A 19,709-nucleotide genomic window follows, 5' to 3' on the forward strand; every position below is an offset into this window, starting at 1 on the left:
CAGTGTAGAGATGGTCTTTAACATCCATGCCAGTGATCTTGTATATTATTTTGTAAGAGATAATACCCGTTGCAGGGATGTAATGTAATCAACTCACATTTATGTTGGAACTTGAATAATAATAGCTGCCATGGGAAATTCTTTTGTTTATGATTCTCAGTTCTACAGTTTTTGAGGGGAACCCAGAGGGGAAGGAAGCAATGGCAATAGGAGAATCGAGTGGTGTACTTGATGGGGGGATGCGGTGATACATAGGGGACACTCATTAAATGCTCGTTGATTGAACTGACAGTACTCATGGTGTGTGGGCACGAGCTGTCATATTTAAATCCTTTGGAAGTAAAGAGTTCTTTTGAACAATTACCACTTGACTGAGCATTTTGATAAACTATAATGATCTTCAGGCAGTAACACATAATATAAGAATTCCATCATTTTCAGTTACCTTCATATCCAAGTTCTTAGAAACAGTTTCTAGGGAAGATATGAGCTCTTGAATTGTTTTTTCAATTTGCCGGTACTCGTGCCTGATGGAATGAATGTCTCCAGAAAGCTTCACAATGCTGGCATCACATCTGGTGGCAAGATGGACATTGGTCATGACATTTTAAATACTACAGTAGGATCTGTGCATTCATTTGATGGCAAAAGTTCTACAGTTCTTTGAATAATGAGTTGGTAGATGTAGGAGCAAAAGTAGGACTCTTTTTAATTTTCCTCTTCTCTTCCTGATGAGAGAGAAACCTGGCTGGATAATAATACCCCAGGCCAAACCAGAAAACTGAGTTGGACTAGCTGAAGACATTGGGGTTAGCTGGGGAGAAATTTTAGATTTTTCAGCCTATTGTTAACTCAGTCATAGGAGTTGCAACAGGTTTTTATATTTGGGGAATATTTCCTATATTTCACACACACACACACACACACACACACACACACACACACACGGAAGAAAGAAATTCTATAAGTCAAATAAATTTTGAATATATTATGTATATATGCCAATTTTAGTTAAAATATTATGTTGAATTTTAATTTAATGTAAGAAAAGGTAACTAGTAAAAAATTTAAAAATTGCTGAACTTAAGAGATATATGTATATACACACACTGAGTGGCCAGATTATTATGACCACCTCATCAGTACAATGAAGTGAATTAGTTATGAAAATAATAATAATAATAAAACCTTCAGAGTATTTGCTTAGGAAGTTTTCAATATTCAGTATTTTTGGAAGTGTCAATGAAGTACTGATGGGGTGGTCATAATAATCTGGCTGGTCATAATAATCTGGCCACTCAGTATATGTGTGTGTGTATACACACACACACACACACACACACACACACGAGCCCCAAATTTGTGCATGGGTAGGGTCCCTAGGCCTGGCCAGCAATCAGGGCCGATCTGTGGGGCGACCGGCGGGGCAATCGAGGGGCCCCCTGCTGGCACCCACCTTGGCTGGCCTGGGGCCTGCGGGCTGGAAGCAGCTCCTGCATTGAGCATCTGCCCCCTGGTGTCAGTGCATGTCATAGTGACTAGTCGTTCCACTGGTCATTCCACCATTTGGTTGATTTGCATATTAGGCTTTTATTATATAGGATATGTATACCTTCACTACAAGAGATATTTATTTCTAAAAAAATGTTATATAAAAAGCTATCATAGATTGGAATCAGACTTTTTATACCTATCCTTTCAACTTTAGATATTATTTATTGACCATGTGCCAAAACTTGAGGAAATAAGTTTATATACTTGTTTATTCAAAAGTTTTTTTCCATAATCTGCTATTTTAAAATGTCAAGTTATATGACATTTACACTGTGTTCTATTGCTAGATTTCCCACTGTTATTTAATCTTCATTCTACATTTAGATCCTGTGTTCACTGACAGTCTTTTTAAACCATGATTTCTTTCCTGAGATCCTTATATTGATTAATTCCTTGGTTGGCCAGGTTTTGCCATCCAGATTTCAAAAGAAGGCCTTAGGAGTGTTGGAATCATCAAGTTCTTGAGTGCTTGAGAATGCCTATCTGTTCTCTTATCCTTGAAAGGTAACTTGATTAAGATAACATTACTGTGTTACTTTTTTCTTGTTGTTCAGAACATGATGGGTTTTGCTCCATTCTTTCCTGGCATTGGTTAAGGTGGAGAAATCCGAGGTGACTACGTTTTTTTCCTTGTTTCATGTGATCTGTTTTGTCAACCTAGATATCTAATGATTCTCTTTAACTTCAACAAGGAAATCTTGGTTTAGTTGTTCTTATATTAATTTTTCCAGGGTTACAGTTTTTTAAAATTTTATTTCGAGCTACAAATTCAAATCTCTTATATCCTTGAGTATTTTTCTTCTGAAGAATTTGTTTTGCTGCTTCCTCAGGAACTCCTATCAGGTAGATGTGGAATGAATTTTACTTGTCTGCCATAAATATCATTTCTTATAAGCATTTTTATATTGAAAAACATATTGTCTCTTTATTTTGTGTGGTGTGCTCATTCTTTTTTTTTTTTTAAATAACTCTATTACCTTTAGTTTAGTTGTATTTGTTCTATTTTGGGACTTCTAAACTAGATTTAATCTTTGTAATATTTTAATTATTCTTTTTCACCTTATCCCTGAGTCATTAGTCTACCTATCTCCTTTTGTTATCTGATCATCTATTTTGGGGGAAACCCTTTTACCTCATATTTTTATCAAAGTAAAATATGCCTAAAGTTTAAAAGTCAATTATAACTAACAGGCTAATAATTTTAGTGGTTCCTTGCTCTGCCTCTCAATCCTGCTCCCTAGAGGCAAGTGCCGCCTTTACTCCTAGTTTCAGAGGCTCCTGGGACAGCCAACTACTAAACCTTTTTGAAATTCTGTGGTGTAAAACTAAGTCATTTTCAGCTTATCTCACAGCTTTAAAATTGGTTTTATTATGTCTCAGTTTTCACATTTCCATCGTTTTCGAGGTTCTAATATTTCTATGCTGATATCTCCAGTCTTTGTGAATTGAAATTTTAGAGAGAAAATCTTTTTACTATAGATTTGTGGGGCTTTTGGAAAAAGCAAAATTACATATAACTGTTCAGTCTTCAATCTTTTATGTTTCTTTTGGTCTTAATTTCTTTGAAACCTGGAACTCTTCCTGTGTTTTTCTGGGTAATTCCTCTTATAAGATATATTCATCAGCCTTATGGTTTTTTAAAATCAATCTTTATTATCTATCTGTCTATCATCTATATATCATCGATGTTGTTGTTGGTGATTTTTTATGCACAGGCTAGATTCTTCCTAACTACCACTCTTACTTTTTATTTTATTTTTTTTAAAAAATATATTTTATTGATTTTTTACAGAGAGGAAGGGAGAGGGATAGAGAGTTAGAAACATTGATGAGAGAGAAACATCAATCAGCTGCCTCCTGCACACCCCCTACTGGGGATATGCCCGCAACCAAGATACATGCTCTTGACCGGAATCAAACCTGGGACCCTTCAGTCTGCAGGCCGACTCTCTATCCACTGAACCAAACCGGTTAGAGCCACTCTTACTTTTTAAAATTATTCTGGCTACCTGCAGATTAGCGAGTATGTGGTTTGATGGAGAGCAGATCATATCCTCTATGCAGGATCATATCCTTTCCCTAGTCAGGTGTGTGTGTGTAGGGGCACATCTCCCCATTTTCTCCTCAAAAACCAGATCGTGTATCTCACAGCAGATCATTATCATAGATTCTGTGTTGTGACTCTAGCCTCCTCTCCTTCCTCATCCTGTTGCACTTCAGCCAGTTTCTCTCAGGTATAAATTGGAAAGGAGGGAGGTAGGTCCTAGATGATGAGTAGTGTGCTTACGTCTTCAGCTACACCTCCCCAGTGTTCTGTGTTGCTGACCTGAATCTCTATAGGGGCATCTCTTTCCTCTCCTGTGAGCCACCCAAGCCCCTCAGTAGTGGTGCTCTATTCAAATTATTTGGCCTACACTTTTCAAGATTATGAGCCTTGTTTTGAAGGAAATCATCGTATTTAAGGTCTGAGGAGGACTTACAGTATTTGGTAAGTGTGCTCTGCTTGGGGTCATCGGTTGTGGCAACTTCCATACTATATTAACGATGGAGATTTTGCTTTCCTTTTATTTTTAACTTGCATGGAGACATCTCAAGTGAGAAGAGTGGAGTAAACATATCTGTACTATCTTTAATTAGAAGTCCCCACTCTTTACCTTTGAAAGGTTGACAATATCCATAATATCATTATTGTTTCTTCAAAGGGGGTGCCTTTTGCTTTCAATCTCACATAAACACAATTTCTCATTTTTTTGATATGTGGGTTTGTCTTGGGATCCCAAGTAGTCAAAGGTGGCCAGAGGGTTGGCCTCCTCTGGCTGCTGCTGCAGAGGGTAAGTCAGAGCCATCCCTGCGGTGCCCTTACATGCTCGCCTTTTCCTCTTCCGTGTGTAGCTAATCTCCTGAATAGAGGAGAGGGCTTCAGAAGCAGGGCAGACAACCCTGAGAACACCATCTCACTGGAAGTACTGGCTTTTAGTCTGCCACTTTACTGGGATGGAAAATATGGTGTCAAATGTAAAACATAGTTATCAAATACGGAGTTTGATTTATGAAGCAATAAAATGTTTGCTAAGAATTAGGTTACAAAATCAACATAATTTCACTTATGCCAAAATGTTAACTGAAATTAATGTGGAAAGACAGTAATTAATCTGCCTCAGTTTGTCCATTAGTCAATTGCATGTCAAAAATACAGACAAGGAAGAGGAGAGGAAAAGTGAATTTAAGTCTTAGGGCTTTCACCCAGGTTCTGTTGAAGATGACCAAATAGATTGAAGAAACTTTCATAAAAGGAAGACATTTCAAGGAAAAATAAGACCTTGTCTTCAAACCACTGCTTAAGATTGAAGGGCAAGGTAAGTAAGCAATTGTGGGGGAAGGTAAAGGAATAGGAGCCTCTTGGTTTTCACTCTTCCCTCAGACACACCAAATAAACTGTTGCTTGTGGATCCATTCCCTCAGAAGGAAAATATGGAAACTAGTTTAGAGACTCTTTACATATGGGATGAGTAAGAAAATATCTACATTGAAATGGATAGGAAAAGCTGAGACACACTAATGCCACCAACTCCATCCCTAGCACAGTGCCTTGCAATTGGAAGGGAACCCCCAAACCCCATCTTCTTCCTGAGGAGTGAAGGGTTTGAACTACACGTCAAACACTCCCAACTTTTGTAGCTGCCACCTGGAAGACTGGTTCCCAATTCTCTGAGAGCTGATGGGGTTCATGTGGGCGTCCCCTGGGACCACGGAAAACAAAGCGGTGGTTTTAAATGGCCACATTATTTCAAAAAATGGGCAAAGGGCCTAGCTGGTGTGACTCAGAGGTTGAGCATTGACCTATGAACCAAGAGGTTTCCAGTTTGATTCCCAGCAGGGCACATGCCCGGGTTGCAGGCTTGATCCCCAGTAGGGAGCGTGCAGGAGGCAGCCAGTCAATGATTCTCTCTCAGCATTGATGTTTCTATCTCTCTTTCCCTCCCCCTTCCTCTCTGAAATCAATAAAAATATATTTAAAAAATGGGCAAAGGACCTGAATAGATATTTATCCAAAGACAGCATACAAATGGTCAACAGGTACATGAAAAGATACTCAACATCACTAATCAGCAGGGAAATGAAAATCAAAACCATGATGAGATATCACCTCAAACCTGTTAGGATGGCTATTATATAAAATAAAGAGAGAGAAAAATGTTGTAGAGTATATGGAGCAAAGGGAACCTTTATACACTGTGGGCAGGAACATAAATTGGGACAGCCATTATAGAAAACAGTATGTAGGTTCCTCAAAAAAACTAAAAATAGATAACACCTAGCAATCCCTCTTTTGAATATATCCCCAAAGGAAATGTATTCAATACCTGGAAGACATATCTGTACTTTCATGTTCATTGTAGCAATATTCACAATAGCCAAGCTATGGAGACAGTCTAAGTGTCTGATGATGGATGAATGGAAAGAAATTGTCACACACACACACACACACACACACACACACGAATATTTTCAGTCTCAAAAAAGAAGGAGATATTAGCAGTTGAAGCATGTATTGACCTGAAGGGCATTATGAGTAAAATATGCTAGATACGGAAAGACAAAAACTCCATGATCTCACTTATGTGTGAAATCTAAAGAAGTCAAATACACAGAGGCACAGAGTGGAACGTGGTTATCAGGGATGAAAGGTGGGAAAAATGGGAAGATGTGGTCAAAGTGTACAAAGTTTCAGTTAAGGGTGAATCAGTCTAGAGACCTATAGTCTACAGCAGGGGTCCTCAAACTACGGCCCTCGGGCCACATGCAAATACAAATATTGTATTTGTTCCCGTTTTGTTTTTTTACCTCAAAATAAGATATGTGCAGTGTGCATAGGAATTTGTTCATAGTTTTTTTTTTTAAACTATAGTCTGGCTCTCCAATGATCTGAGGGACAGTGAATTGGCCCCCTGTTTAAAAAGTTTGAGGACCCCTGGTCTACAGCATCATAACTATATAATCTATCTGTATAAAAGGCTAATATGCTAAGTGTCTGACCATCTGGGTAATGACGTCAAGCAGCAACACCTGGCTTCCTCTCCCTAGCGATGACTAGCCTCGGTGGAAACACTTTACACTTTAACCCAGTGGTTGTCAAACTGTGGCTCACAAGCCACATGCAGCTCTTTGGCCCCTTGAGTGTGGCTCTTCCACAAAATACCACGTGCGATTGAAACTTTGTGGCCCATGCGCAGAAGTCGGTATTTTGTGGAAGAGCCACACTCAAGGGGCCAAAAGCCGCATGTGGCTCATGAGCCACAGTTTGTCGACCACTGCTTTAACCAAATGTCTGTGAAGCGTTTTCCTGTGCCTCATCTCATTTGATCCTCACAGAAGTCCTGGGTAGGTAGGTAGGAGACTCGGTGGAATCCTATTTTCTTTTCATTAGCTGGAAAATGGAGATTTAGAAAGTTTAGAAACTTGACCCGACTGAAAGAAGTAAGAAATGGTGGACCTTAAAAATGACTTCAGGTCTTCTCACTGTGCAGAATATAGTCAAACACTGCTGCAGTTAAATATTTTACCCTTTGTTCTCCCTGCTGATCTACAATAATAATGTGCTTCATGTTGATATTTACTGCTGTGTTGCTGACAATTACCTGACAAAGAGGTTGGGGTGCTTCACTGGGCTGGAAAAAGTTTACATCAGAAAGCAGGTCTAATTAAGCAAGTTTCTTTTGTATCTATAAAAGGCTGAGTTGACTCGTGCATGCACAATACATGTAAAGCTCTCGCTGGCGCCAATTGCACACGTGTGTTTCAATCTGTCACTGTCGATTGTGAATTTGGTTGACACTTCTATTATAGAGAAAGGGCAAATAGCGATATTAAAATATTTCTTCTAATTAATTTCCTTTCAATGTGTGTGAATTTGTGCACCGGGCCGCTAGAATTTAATATTGAAGAGTGGAAATATGCTAAGAGTAAATTTCAGTGGCTCTGTTCACAAAAAAAGGCACTATGTGAGAAGAAAGTTAATTAGCTTGACTGTAGTAATTATTTTATGATGGATAAGTATATTATATCATCAGGTTGTACACCTCAAATATACACACTTTTTGTTTAAAAAAAAAGAAACCCCAAAAGAATGAGCAAAGAAAGTTGTACATCTTCTCCTTGATATTATTTCATTCCTCTCTTGGCTTTAATTAAATCTGTTTGTTATTTTGTCTTGTATATAAGACAGGATTTACAAGAGTAAAATAAGAGATTTGTAAATAGTTTGCAGAAGGAAATAAATGGTTGGAGTGTCATCAGTACACCACCAAATGGAGCCAAATCCCAAGTTTCATTCAAAACAGATTTTTGGCGTTTATCTTCTTTGCAAAATCATGGCACATCTAAATAGAGTGTTTGTTGGTGTTTGTTTTATTATCTTGCTTCATAACTTACCTAAAAATGATAAATTCTTTTGTCTGTATTAAATATATATAATAAAGTAGGAATTTAATATATTTAAAAAATATCCTATATAATAAAAGGCTAATATACAAATTGTCCCCTCAACTGGGAGTTTGACCAGGAGTTCGACCAGGGGGTGGGGCCGGCTGGCCAATTGCCTGAGGTCCCTCCTCCTGGCTGGTCCTGCCCCTGATTGGGGCAGGTGGGCCAGATTCCACAAGTGCACAAGTTCATGCACTGGGCCTTTAGTAAAATATATTTATACATAGTATAGTTAATGATATATGCATATATGTATGTATATATATAATGTATATATACAATGTGTATATATAATGTATACATATTGTGTGTATATCTATCTATCTATCTATCTATCTATCTATCAATCTATCATCTACAGGTATTATCCTGTAGATTCTGTTTCCCTAAAGTCTGTGTTGTGTTACCTGCCCTGAACTTTCATGGCTGGGGCTTAGTTTAGGCCCTTAACATTTTTTTACCCTTTTTTGCTGCCATAGGCTTCCTTCTTCCTGTACCCCATCAATTAAGTTACACTAGAATGTCACTACAAATTATGCCATCCATTTTCTTAAAATTTTCCCATGGCTATGTATAACCTTCTACATAAAGTTCAAACTCTTTAGCTCGGCCCATGAGGTCCCTCATCATCTAATTCTGAACCACTTCTCTAGCTTTATCTCCCAATCTCCCATCTCTTCCTAAATGCAAATCCCAAAATATCAGAACTAAAATACCCTTCTCACAGGTAGGCCCTTGAACATGTCAGAATAAGTCATCCTTGGTTCTTTTGAACCTATTATACCTGCTATGTGAAGTACCTTTCCCACCCTTCCTTGTCTAGCTGACCGCTACCCAAATCATTCACAACTCATCTCAAGTGTCACCTCCTCCAGGAAGCCTCCCGTGCACCCCAATCTAATTTGGATATTCCCAGAGCACCCAGGTTTTCATTATAGTGCTCACCTCATTACTTATATTTGTGGCTCTGTTTTCCCAAGTAGACTGTAAACAGCTATAGGAATGGGGACTGTGTTGCTGAATCCCTAACTCCTATCATACTGCCTGCCATATAAGTGCTTAATACATTTTTGTTGAGTTGGATGGAGAAGTTTGTCTTAGGTATTAATCACCTAATTCTTATTTGGTCATTAACACTTCAGAGTGATTAACAAGATGGAGGTAGGGGTAATCCAGGAGTGAGGAAAGAGGTGCTGGCAGAAGAAGTAGAGATGGGAAGGTGTTCATGGTCAGCCATTTTTGATGTTTCTACCAGAGTGGTCCTGCCACTGTAAATGCCTAAAGGTATTTACTGAATGTATACTATTAGTTCTTTTGATTTAGAAATCTCATACATGAGGTTCAAAATTGTATGCATTGGCAGTAGTTGCCTTTCGTTAGATTTTACATGTAATTCTTATATATTTTAAATGTTTAATGAGAATTTGATACCTTTGGGGATTTTATATGTGGTTATGAGGGTCTGTCTTTGGATGTTGGCATTTGGACACTGAGGGCTGTAAAGACAAGAATTGAACTAGACATTCTGTATAAGGGTGCTTTTATAGAAACTTTGGCTCTCACAGGAAGCATGAGGTTTTCAAATTCTATGACACACTTTTACAACTATCATCTCTAAGTTAAGCTTAATATAAAGACAGTACCTTGTTTGGGACCACATGGAACTTATTTGGGAATGAGAATTCAGTGGCCAAGAACTGACTGCTAAACATTAATTAGTTAATGTGCTGCTTCTCACCTGGCTACTCTTCCTCGAAGGTCTCCAACTCCTTGAAGGTGTCTGCTGTTTAGCTCCTGTACTGCAAAATTAGTCCCTGTGGCCGTCTGGTCTCGGACTCTTATTTGGTCTTCTAAAATCTGTAAGTTTGAGTCAAAATTCCTATTAATTTCTCTTCACACATGATAAGAAAATATCATTTAAAGCAAAGGTTAAACAATTGAATGCATTTCCTACTTAGGCTGATAGTAACAGAACAATGTCAGAGAGAAGCAATCCCTACTTTATCACAGGGAGGCAGCGACGGCTTGATTCCGGCTGATTGTTGCCAGGAGGGAATGATGGTTTCACAGTGTTTAAGCCAGAACTCCAGATTTTATGTTAAATCTCTCAGTGTTTAAATATTGACATGTTACTCAGACTCTGTCCTTAGTCATGTCTACATATGTCGTGATGTTCTGAAGTGGAGGTCCCAAGAACAGAATTTTTGAAATTGTTTGCACTAATAATATAAATATTAATTTAATAATTGAAAAAATTTTGCTTTCCCATAGAAAATAAAATGATGCCACTTAAACAAATTCCAGTGTAAAGTCAGGATATATAAAATAATTTATATTTAGTCAGAAAACAGTGAGAGTATGGGACTTTGGAAAACAAATTTGTGGTGTGGAAAAGCATCTAAGTTTAGCTGCTGTGTATGACCAAGGCCTGAGCTATATTTAAACTTATATTTATGAATTTTCTGAGAAAAAGAAGACATTTTATAGCAAACAAATTATAGAAATTTCAAAGACCATATACAGAATCATAAGCTGGCAGATCAAGACAATTTGAGAGCAAATAAAGCTTTAATTAAAAACATAAAAGTGTCAAAAACACTAGCTAGAATTTTTTATTTTTTGGTTTTTATTTGTTTTTGCATGTGTGTAGATGTCTTAGTCTGGGTTGCTATACATATTAAAAATACCACAAGCGGGGTAGCTTATAAAAACAGAAATGTATTTCTCACAGCTCTTGAGGTTGAAGTCCAAGATCGGGGTGCCAGCATGGCCAGGTTCTGGTGAGAGCCCTCTTCTGGTTGCAGACTGCCACCTCCCTAGGGAGCTGTGTGGCATCTCTCTAATAGGGATACTGATCCCACTCACCAACATTTCACCCCATAACCTAAGCAGGTCCCCAAGACCCACCTCCTAATACCACTACATTGGACATTAGGATTTCAAAATATGAATTTGGGGGCACAAACATTCAGATCATAAGAGTAGGTGTTGTTATGCTTTGTTTTGGTCGAGAACAGTGATGAAAGGGAACTTGCCCTACTAAATTTTATAAAATAAGGATAAGTAAATCAGTGTAGCTAAAGAGATATGTATAGCAAAGTAGATAAATGTAATGAAGTCGCTGGTAAATTTAAGAAAGAAATAGGCTATACATGAGACTCACAAATCAGTGGGGAAGGAATTTCACAAATGGTATTGGCTCTCTGGTAACTTATTCAGAAAACAATCCATTTAGATCCTTATGTCATACATCAATGTAGATTTTAGAAAAAATAGATTATAAATAAATAAAATGTTAAACCATAAAAATGACAGATAATAGAGGAGATTATTTCATCTTTGAATAAAGAAATTTCTATTTTTAAAAGTAATGAGAGCAACCACAAAACCAAATATTGGAATGTTTAAGTTTATAAAAAGCTTATGGAACATTATAAATATAATTAAGATAAAAACAACCAACTGGAAAAACATAACTGCCACTGCCGAAGGTTTCAGTGCTGTGCTACAATCAGCATGCACCTGTTGTGAGAGCCAACCACATTTACCTCTTCTCATCTTTGTGTTCAGTAACATACTGTTGGTATTCGAAATCAATCATAGTGAGAGTATTTACACCATGCAAACAGGCAAACACTGCAAATCATATTTTTATCACCCAGAAAAAAATTGATTGCTGATTGTTAAACACTTACCAATGCACCACTGGTTATTATTCTTAATTAATAAAAAAGCACATCAAGTCAATAAGAATAAAAAAGCACTAACTTCTCCCCCAAATAAATCAACAGAGAAAATGCAAATAATTATGTCACTTTTAAGAAATGAAAAAAAATCTCATTTCTGTCCCATCATATTAGCAAAGATTGAAACAATAAATCTCAATGTTGGCATCAGCACAGTGAAGCATTAATGCTAATGGAAGTATAAATAATGATAAACTTTCTGGAAACCAACTTAGAAAAATGCATCAAAAGTTTTCACAGTGTTCATCCCTTGATAATTCTATTTCTAAGAATATGTAGTATAGAAATAATCCAAATGCCGACACATATCTATGCACAAAGATATTTCAACATTAGGAGAATAATTAGGCTAGTTGTGGTGTATGTGGCATGCAAAGAGCTTTTAATGACATATAAAAGAGTTTATGACATAATTTTATATTCAAGATTGTGCTTACAAAAGTATTCTCAGCTTCCCGAATGAAATGTCTGAAAGGACTAGAGGGAGATACATCTGAGTGTAGAGATTACAATTTGTTGCTGGAATTATGAGAATTTTTTCCCAGGTTTTAAATTTTTTTCTGTTAAACTTTCAAAATAATTACAATGAACAAGTATTACTTTGTAAGTTGGGGAAAAACACAATAAGGCAATGTTACACATAAAATTCTTTTCTTGAGTTAAAACTTTTAAATTAATTAAAAAACTTAAAATAAGTTCATTTTAAAACATAATTAGCTGGCAGGTTAAAAAAGTAACTTGATTTTAAAAAGGAACAAGCAACTTAACTGTTGCAATTATGGTTAATTATAAAATTTTTCCATTCATTCTTAGATCTATCTTGATGGCCAATTTGCAAATAGGCTGATCTAGTTAATGAGTTTAGATCCTTTTAAAATACTTGAAGCCCTAACTGGTTTGGCTCAGTGGATAGAGCGTCAGCCTGTGGACTCAAGGGTCCCAGGTTCGATTCTGGTCAAGGGCATGTACCTTGCTTGCAGGCACATCCCCAGTAGGGAGTGTGCAGGAGGCAGCTGATCAATGTTTCTCTCTCATCGATGTTTTTAATTCTCTATCCCTCTCCCTTCCTCTCTGTAAAAAAATCAATAAAATATATATTAAAAAAAATAAAATACTTGAAGAGCATTCATTCTTCTACAAAATGCTTATCACTTGATAGTTATTTACTAACGGTGGCCTAATAATTTCTTCTTCATAATATTTTAAAAACATATTTTTATTGATTTTAGAGAGGAATGAAGAGGGAGAGAGAGGTAGAAACATTAATGATGAGAGAGTCATTAATCTGCTGCCTCCTGCACACCCCCCACTGGGGATTGAGCTCACAACCTAGGAATGTACCCTGACCAGGAATCAAACTCAGACCTGGTTCATAGGTCGACGCTCAATCACTGATCCATGAAGGCTGGGTTCTTCTTCATAATATTTTAACTAGATTGTCTTCAGCCTTTAAAACATTTTCTAATTCAGTTTTCTGCACAATCAGACCATTCCTCCTCGTTTTTCTTATATATGCCAAACCTTTAATAGGATTATAAATATTTTGAGATTTCATAATTTTTGGAAAATGTTTCGGCTTTGTCTTTTTTCAGAGCTAATCTAAAATGATTATTATAGAAAGAGAAGCTCTTAGCAAAACTTCTAGAGATCTGGGAACATTTCTTCTCTTAATGCTAAGATTTGTTATTGGGGTATAGTTAATATGTATTAAAATGTACAAATCAAAGTGTACATATGAAGATAATTTGATGAATATAATTCATCAAATAATTTTGAGGAATATAATCAACTATGTAACAACTACTCAGATCAAAATATAGAATATTCTATAAGCATTTTGATATTTCTGAGAATGCTGTTCTCTTTCCAATTACCAAGAAGTTTTGACTGCTATGTTGGGATCTTATATTAATACTTACCTGATTTTCTCATAATCTCAAAGGCACTGTTTCTCTTGTCACTTTCATGACACTTCATTATGCCTGGGAACAGCTTCCCGGGATTTTACAAGTGGCATTGACTTTTAGGCCCTGGGGTCAATTCAGTATGTGCTCAGTACCAATAAAATGCCTTTTAAAAGTTCACTAAGATTTTAAAAATTCCTATACTTCCTCAAGTGCACTATGGGGTTTTCCACACCCTGTAGATTAAAAGTAAATGAATAAACACAGTATTCTTAGTCTTAAATACAATGTCCTAAGGAAGTCATTGATGGGTCAATCTCATTTTTGTTTAGTCCATTTGCTCTGATAAAAGGACATATGGGAGGGAATTGTTACCAGTTCTCATGATAATTCCACAGTTTGGCCAGCTTTCTCAATTGTATTCTATAAAACCCTTGTCTGGAAGTTGCTACCCCAGATTAGTCAAGCCCATCAGCACTTTAAAAACAGGGCTGAAATATCTGTAGTTAAAACCTGCCTATCATGGTTTAACCCAAGCATTTTCTTTTTTGATCAGAAACTCTAGTTTTCTTTTAGTAGCTTAAACTTCATTCATTCATTCATCTATTCAGGAGATATTTACAGTGCTGACTACCTATCAGCACTCTTATTACCTGGTGTGGGATTTAGCAGTGGACACAACGAAGTCCCTGGCCTCATGGACATTATATTTTAGAAGGAGAAAAGCAACAATAAACAAATATAGACTGTGGTAGTTTGCAAGAAGTGCTATGAATAAAAATAATGAAGGGCTTAAGGGAGATTGTGACTGTTGGGACTGGGCGGGGGACGGGTGCTATTTCATAGCATGTCAAAGAAATCCTTTCTGATGAGGAGATATTTGAGCAGGGACCTGAAGGGAATGAAGAACATTTCATAGGAATTTCAAGGGGAAGATGATGGAGCCAGAGAGAATAAGTAGCAAGTGCAAATGCCACGAAGCCAGAGTGTTTGGTATGTTCTAGGAAGAGCAGGGAGGCAATATGGGCAGAGCGAAGGGGAGAGCAGTGGGAGATGGGGTCAGAGAGAGATGGGGGGTGAGATTGTAACGGGTCTATGAACCAGCATTGACAATACACTATAAAAACCTCTATTTGAAATGATTGCATTAATATAATCTTGGAGATTTACACTAAGTTAAATACCTTAGCACAATATTTGACATAATGTTAAAAACAGTTGTATTTGTTGTCACATAGATGTTCAACAAACATTTTTTTGAATATAATTTCTTTTACTTTTTGGCATAAATGAGCAGTTGGAATATTGAACTGTTTTCCTCAGAAGTAATTAAATTGTAATCACTTAAAAATAGCAACTCATTTCTATAGCTGAAAAATGACATTGGTGGTTGATAGTCTTTGACAAGCAATGATGCCAACATATGGGAAATAAAGAGCTACCTCAATGTTTTGGCTGAGATTTTTGACGATGCTGGTGATGGTCTGGATATGGTTTTCCAGTAACTTCCTGGCAAGCAGCTCCTCTTTTTGAAAGCCTTGGGTCCCCTGAAGACAAGCAGAGATGTCCTCTTTGATGCGGAAAGCTTGCTGAAGGAGGAAAGCTATGGTGCGCTCCTGGCTGTGCAGCTTGTCTTCTATCTGACTTCTCTGGGTGTTTGGAATGACAGGAAGGAAAGAATGACCCCTGGTCAGGAAAGGGAAACAACACCAGGGCCGTTACAAGAATGAACTTGGAGGAGCCAGCACTAGTACTCTGTATCCTCACTTCTGTATTTTCTCACCTCTGAGAAATCTGGTAGGACTTGAGCACCTGCATGGGTAGAATCTTGGTTTATATCTCATTTAAGAAGCAGTTCTGACCTACTCCTTGATCTTGTAGCATGCATTTTTCATGTTTTAAGTAGGAATTGTTCTATATCTTACCTATTATTCTAATTCTGTATTGTGAGCAGGGCTGCTTCCTTATAGCTGTAAGAAATGAGAGCTCAAAGGCAAAGATTAACACATGAGTCAGAAGTTCAACGAAGAGTAAAAGGAAAAGACAAAAGCTAGGGCTATCTATCTATCTATCTATCTATCTATCTATATATAAGGCTAAGTGACCATCTGACCAGTAGCTATGATACGCACTAACCACCAGGGGGCAGACACTCAACACAGGAGTTGCCAAGCTGGGGTGACTTGGCAGTGGCGGTTCTTGGGTGATGTACCCCGGAACCAGAGGAGGGAGCCTGATTCCGGGGTGCATCACCTGAGAACCACCTTCTCTTAATCCGGGACCCCTTGGGGGATGTCAGAGAACAGGTTTCGGTCCAATTCATGCAGGACAGGCCGAGGGACCCCATCTGCCAGAGGGACCCTGCTCACTCTGCAGATGCCCTCGAGCCACAGAGCCACCCCAGGTGCAGCTGGCCAGGGAGGGACCATGGGACATTGGCTCCAGGGCCTGTCTGGCCCGTCTTGCCAAGTCCTGCCCCGCCGGCCACCTTCTAATTAATTTCCTTTCAATGTGCACAAATCCGTGCACCAGGGCACTAGTTTAGTAATAAGGTAAAGAGCAGAAGATCCTGATAGCCCCCATTGGCATTAGCGTGTTACTCCTTCCTTTCACAGATAAACTTCTTGAAGGACTAGCTACTTTTGTTGTGTCTTTTTCTTTAATTTACTTTGCTTAGTTTTGTGACCTAGTCTCTGAAATCATACACCTCCATTTTTGCTTTGGTGTGTTCCTTAGAAGCAGGTCACTAAGTTCAACCTGCACTCTTGGGTGAGGGCAGTGGTAGAATTGGTCTTAACCTTTTAAAAAATGGATTTGTGGACATTTAAAACCAACACTGTCACCACCATGTAAATGGCTTCTGTCTCTAGCTGTTCCTTTCCCTGTACCCCGTTCTCCCATTGCCATCAGTACAATGTTGCTAGAAAGCAAATCTGGAGTCGTTCTGAGGTAAGGGTCTAGGGCCTGAGAAGTGATGGGGTCCTGTGGGGCTCACAGGACAAACTTGGGGCCCATGGAAAATGCTGCTGTCCGCCATGGTCAGGTCTACCTGTGGCAGCCACAGTGCACCTTTGCTCAGCCCTGGTTGGTTCTTGGGGGATCCTCTTAGCTCCAGCTCCCCAGGAAAAATCAAAGCTCTCAGCAAGCGAGAGCTGAGATCTAGAGTGAACAAGTCAGCAAAGTGAATCTGCCCCTGAACAACATGACAGCTGGTGAGGCAGAGCACAGGAAGAAAGGAAGTGGGTTCCAGCTCCTCGGGAGTTTAAGTTCCTGGGTTCGCCCTGGTCCTGACCAAATTGCTGAACTTGCATGACCACTGTCTCCCATTTTCCCTCCCTCTTCAAACCTCAGAGGTCCTAGAAGAGTTAACCTTACGTCTCATATGTTCCTATCTTTCTAGGAGATAATCATCAGCAGCAGGGGACATAATTTGATTAACAGTACTCATGTGACCTAATAGAGTGTTAGCAGAATGACAGACAGACGTGTCCCCAGGTTCCATATCCACTCTTTCTTTACTTCTTCTTTTCTTGGTCTTGGCCGCTATTATCTCCTCTACTTTCCCTCCTAACAAAGACTGCATCCTCCACACATCAGCGAAAGGGGTCTTTCTTAAAGTGCAGATGACAGCACTTGCCTACGTAAAACCCTCTGGTGGCTCACCCATTCTCTGAGAATATAATCTTTGCCTGTCTTTCCAACCTCATCTCCTCCCACTATTGCCTCCATTCCCATTCATTCCACCACTCAGGCCCTCTTTCTGTTCCTCACACAACAAGCTAGTTCCAAGCTCAAAGCTTTGGCACCTGCTGTTTCTTCTGCTTGGAAGGCTTTTCTCTGCAGTCACTCCTGGCTGCCTCCCCATTGTATAGGTCTCACCTCCAATGGCCTCTCCTGAGACAAGCCTTCCCCTCAGTCAGTTTCTATCATAATATCCCATTTCATCCTCTTCATAGCATTTGTCATTACCCAAACTTACCTTCTTTACTTATTTGTGTTTATATTCTTCCCTCCATTACTAGAATGAAAGCTCCCTTTGGGCAGGCACTCTGACTTGTTCCACAACACTAAAAGAGTGCCTGACACATAGTAGGTGGTCAGTGAGTATTTGTTGACTGCCTTACTTCTCTAGCTGGGCTGTTTGTTCTCTTAAGGCTCAGTTGTTGGAAAATTGGAGGAAAAATGGTTTCATAAAGCTACGGGTTCTAAGAGCTTCAAGGATTCCAGTTTCCTCTCTTAAACAGCATAAAATACCTTTGCCTGGGTGAGATTCCTCTTCCCTATCACTTGCACATCTGAGCAATGAAGAAGGCTTTGCTAAGGGGTTTCATTAATCAGATTTGGCTCAAAATGTTCTTCTGGAAAATTACCAAATGGAGCCTCGTCTAGATAAAATCCATTCTCTTAAAAACCCCAGCGTGCTGACAGTGCTGCCCTGGATGCATGAGTCACAGGCAGAGGGAGGAGGATGTCGGGCCCGGCTGATGGTGACACATAGCTTAGTGGTGGACTGCAAATTTGCTCATTATTTTTCTTGAGCTAGTGCTTCTTTCTTGCCTCTAGACAATCTGCAGCCTGAATTTTCCAGTGAAAGGGTATTTGATCTTCAGTCTTCAGTTCTATACAGAGACTTGTAAATTATGCTGCATTCCTCTCATTCAGATTTTCTCTGAGGAGTTCCCAGTGTGGCAGACACTGTAGGTTACCTTGCCGATAGTCATCCTTCCCTTCTGCCTGATTTGCTTCATCCTCCTGCCCCCTGTGTCTTTCGCGGGAGGCAAGCTAATCATGATGGTCCTGTTGCTCTGGGCTGGGATGCAGTTGGTTTAGGTAGGAGTATGTGAAGCAACTCTAGCCAGTGAGACTCCAGGAGAAGCCTGCCTTGGGGCTTCTGGGTAAGGTTTCTTTGCCTTCAAGAAGAGACGCACAGGAGGAAACTGTCCTTCTCTTTGCTGGATGTTGTCATGTCAGTGCTGGATAACTGGAACTCTGAAAGCCACTTGGTCATGAGGGAAAGAGGATGGCAGGGAAGAAGGATAGACAACACTTGGGTTCTTGATGATGTTGCTAAACCTTTAAATTAATCAAACTCTAGATTTTTGTGTGTGAACTAATCAATGTCATTACATGTAAGCCATTTTGGTTGGAGTTTGTTTGTCTGTGGTTTTTTTTTTAATGTGCAGCTGAAAACACTATATCGAATAACCTACCAATAACAATTTTAGTTGCAATAGAAATATATCAGTCAGAATTTACTAAATGTCTACTCTAGTCCATACACAATATACAGTAGTTTCATCCCTCAAGGAAATTAGTCTAATTCAGTGTTTCTTATAAAGAAACTTGAATTAATATTATGGGAAGGGAGGGATGCTCGTAAAATGCAGATTCATTGGCTCCTCCATAGACCTACTAAATCATAATCTTGTGAGTGTGAAGGGGAGAGCAAGAATATGTATTTTAAATAAGCACTTACTGCTCTGCTGTCTGGGGTTATGTGCCCTGGCCAGGTGGCTCCAATGGTTGGAGTATTGTCCCATACACCAAAAGGTTGCTGGTTCAATCCCTGGTTGGGCACATGTGGGAGGCAACCAATTGATGTTTCTCTCTCAAATTGATATTTCTCTCTCTCCCTCCCTCCCCCCTTCTAAAAATCAATAAAAACATATCCTCAAGTGAAGATTTAAAAAATAAACAAGTTTTTAGGTGATTCTAATGTATTCTAAAGACTGAACAGCACTGGTGTAAGACTGGTCGTTGTGTGAATCAGTGAATAGTAAAAGGCAGGGTATATAGTAAACTGCTGAAGTGTGAAATATGGAATATGAGCTCTCAAGTTATATAGATACTAAAGGCCTGGTGCATGAAAATTCATGCACTCAGGAGGTCCCTCAGCCTGGCCTGCACCCTCTCACAGTCCAGGACCCCTTGGGGGATGTCCACCTGCTGGCTTAGGCCTGCTCCCTGGGGGATTGTGCCTAAGCTGACAGTCAGACATCCCTCTGGCAGCCTGGGAGCTCTC

At 38.9% G+C, this 19,709-nt stretch overlaps 1 protein-coding gene across 1 annotated transcript in view; it reads right to left on the bottom strand.

Annotated features, from left to right (window-relative positions):
- FAM81B (family with sequence similarity 81 member B) overlaps window positions 1-19,709 on the bottom strand; it is a gene marked incomplete at its 5' end in the record, with an annotated part of 54,647 nt that overhangs the window by 22,554 nt on the left and 12,384 nt on the right. Inside the window, 3 exons of the mRNA XM_014454082.2 lie at window positions 446-575; window positions 9,776-9,894; window positions 15,130-15,373. Of these exons, the coding sequence (XP_014309568.2) occupies window positions 446-575; window positions 9,776-9,894; window positions 15,130-15,373 (493 nt within the window). The remainder of the gene's footprint in view (window positions 1-445; window positions 576-9,775; window positions 9,895-15,129; window positions 15,374-19,709) is intronic.

This window comes from Myotis lucifugus, unplaced genomic scaffold (genome assembly GCF_000147115.1).
Source record: "Myotis lucifugus unplaced genomic scaffold, Myoluc2.0 scaffold_0, whole genome shotgun sequence".
Taxonomy (NCBI): Eukaryota; Metazoa; Chordata; class Mammalia; order Chiroptera; family Vespertilionidae; genus Myotis; species Myotis lucifugus.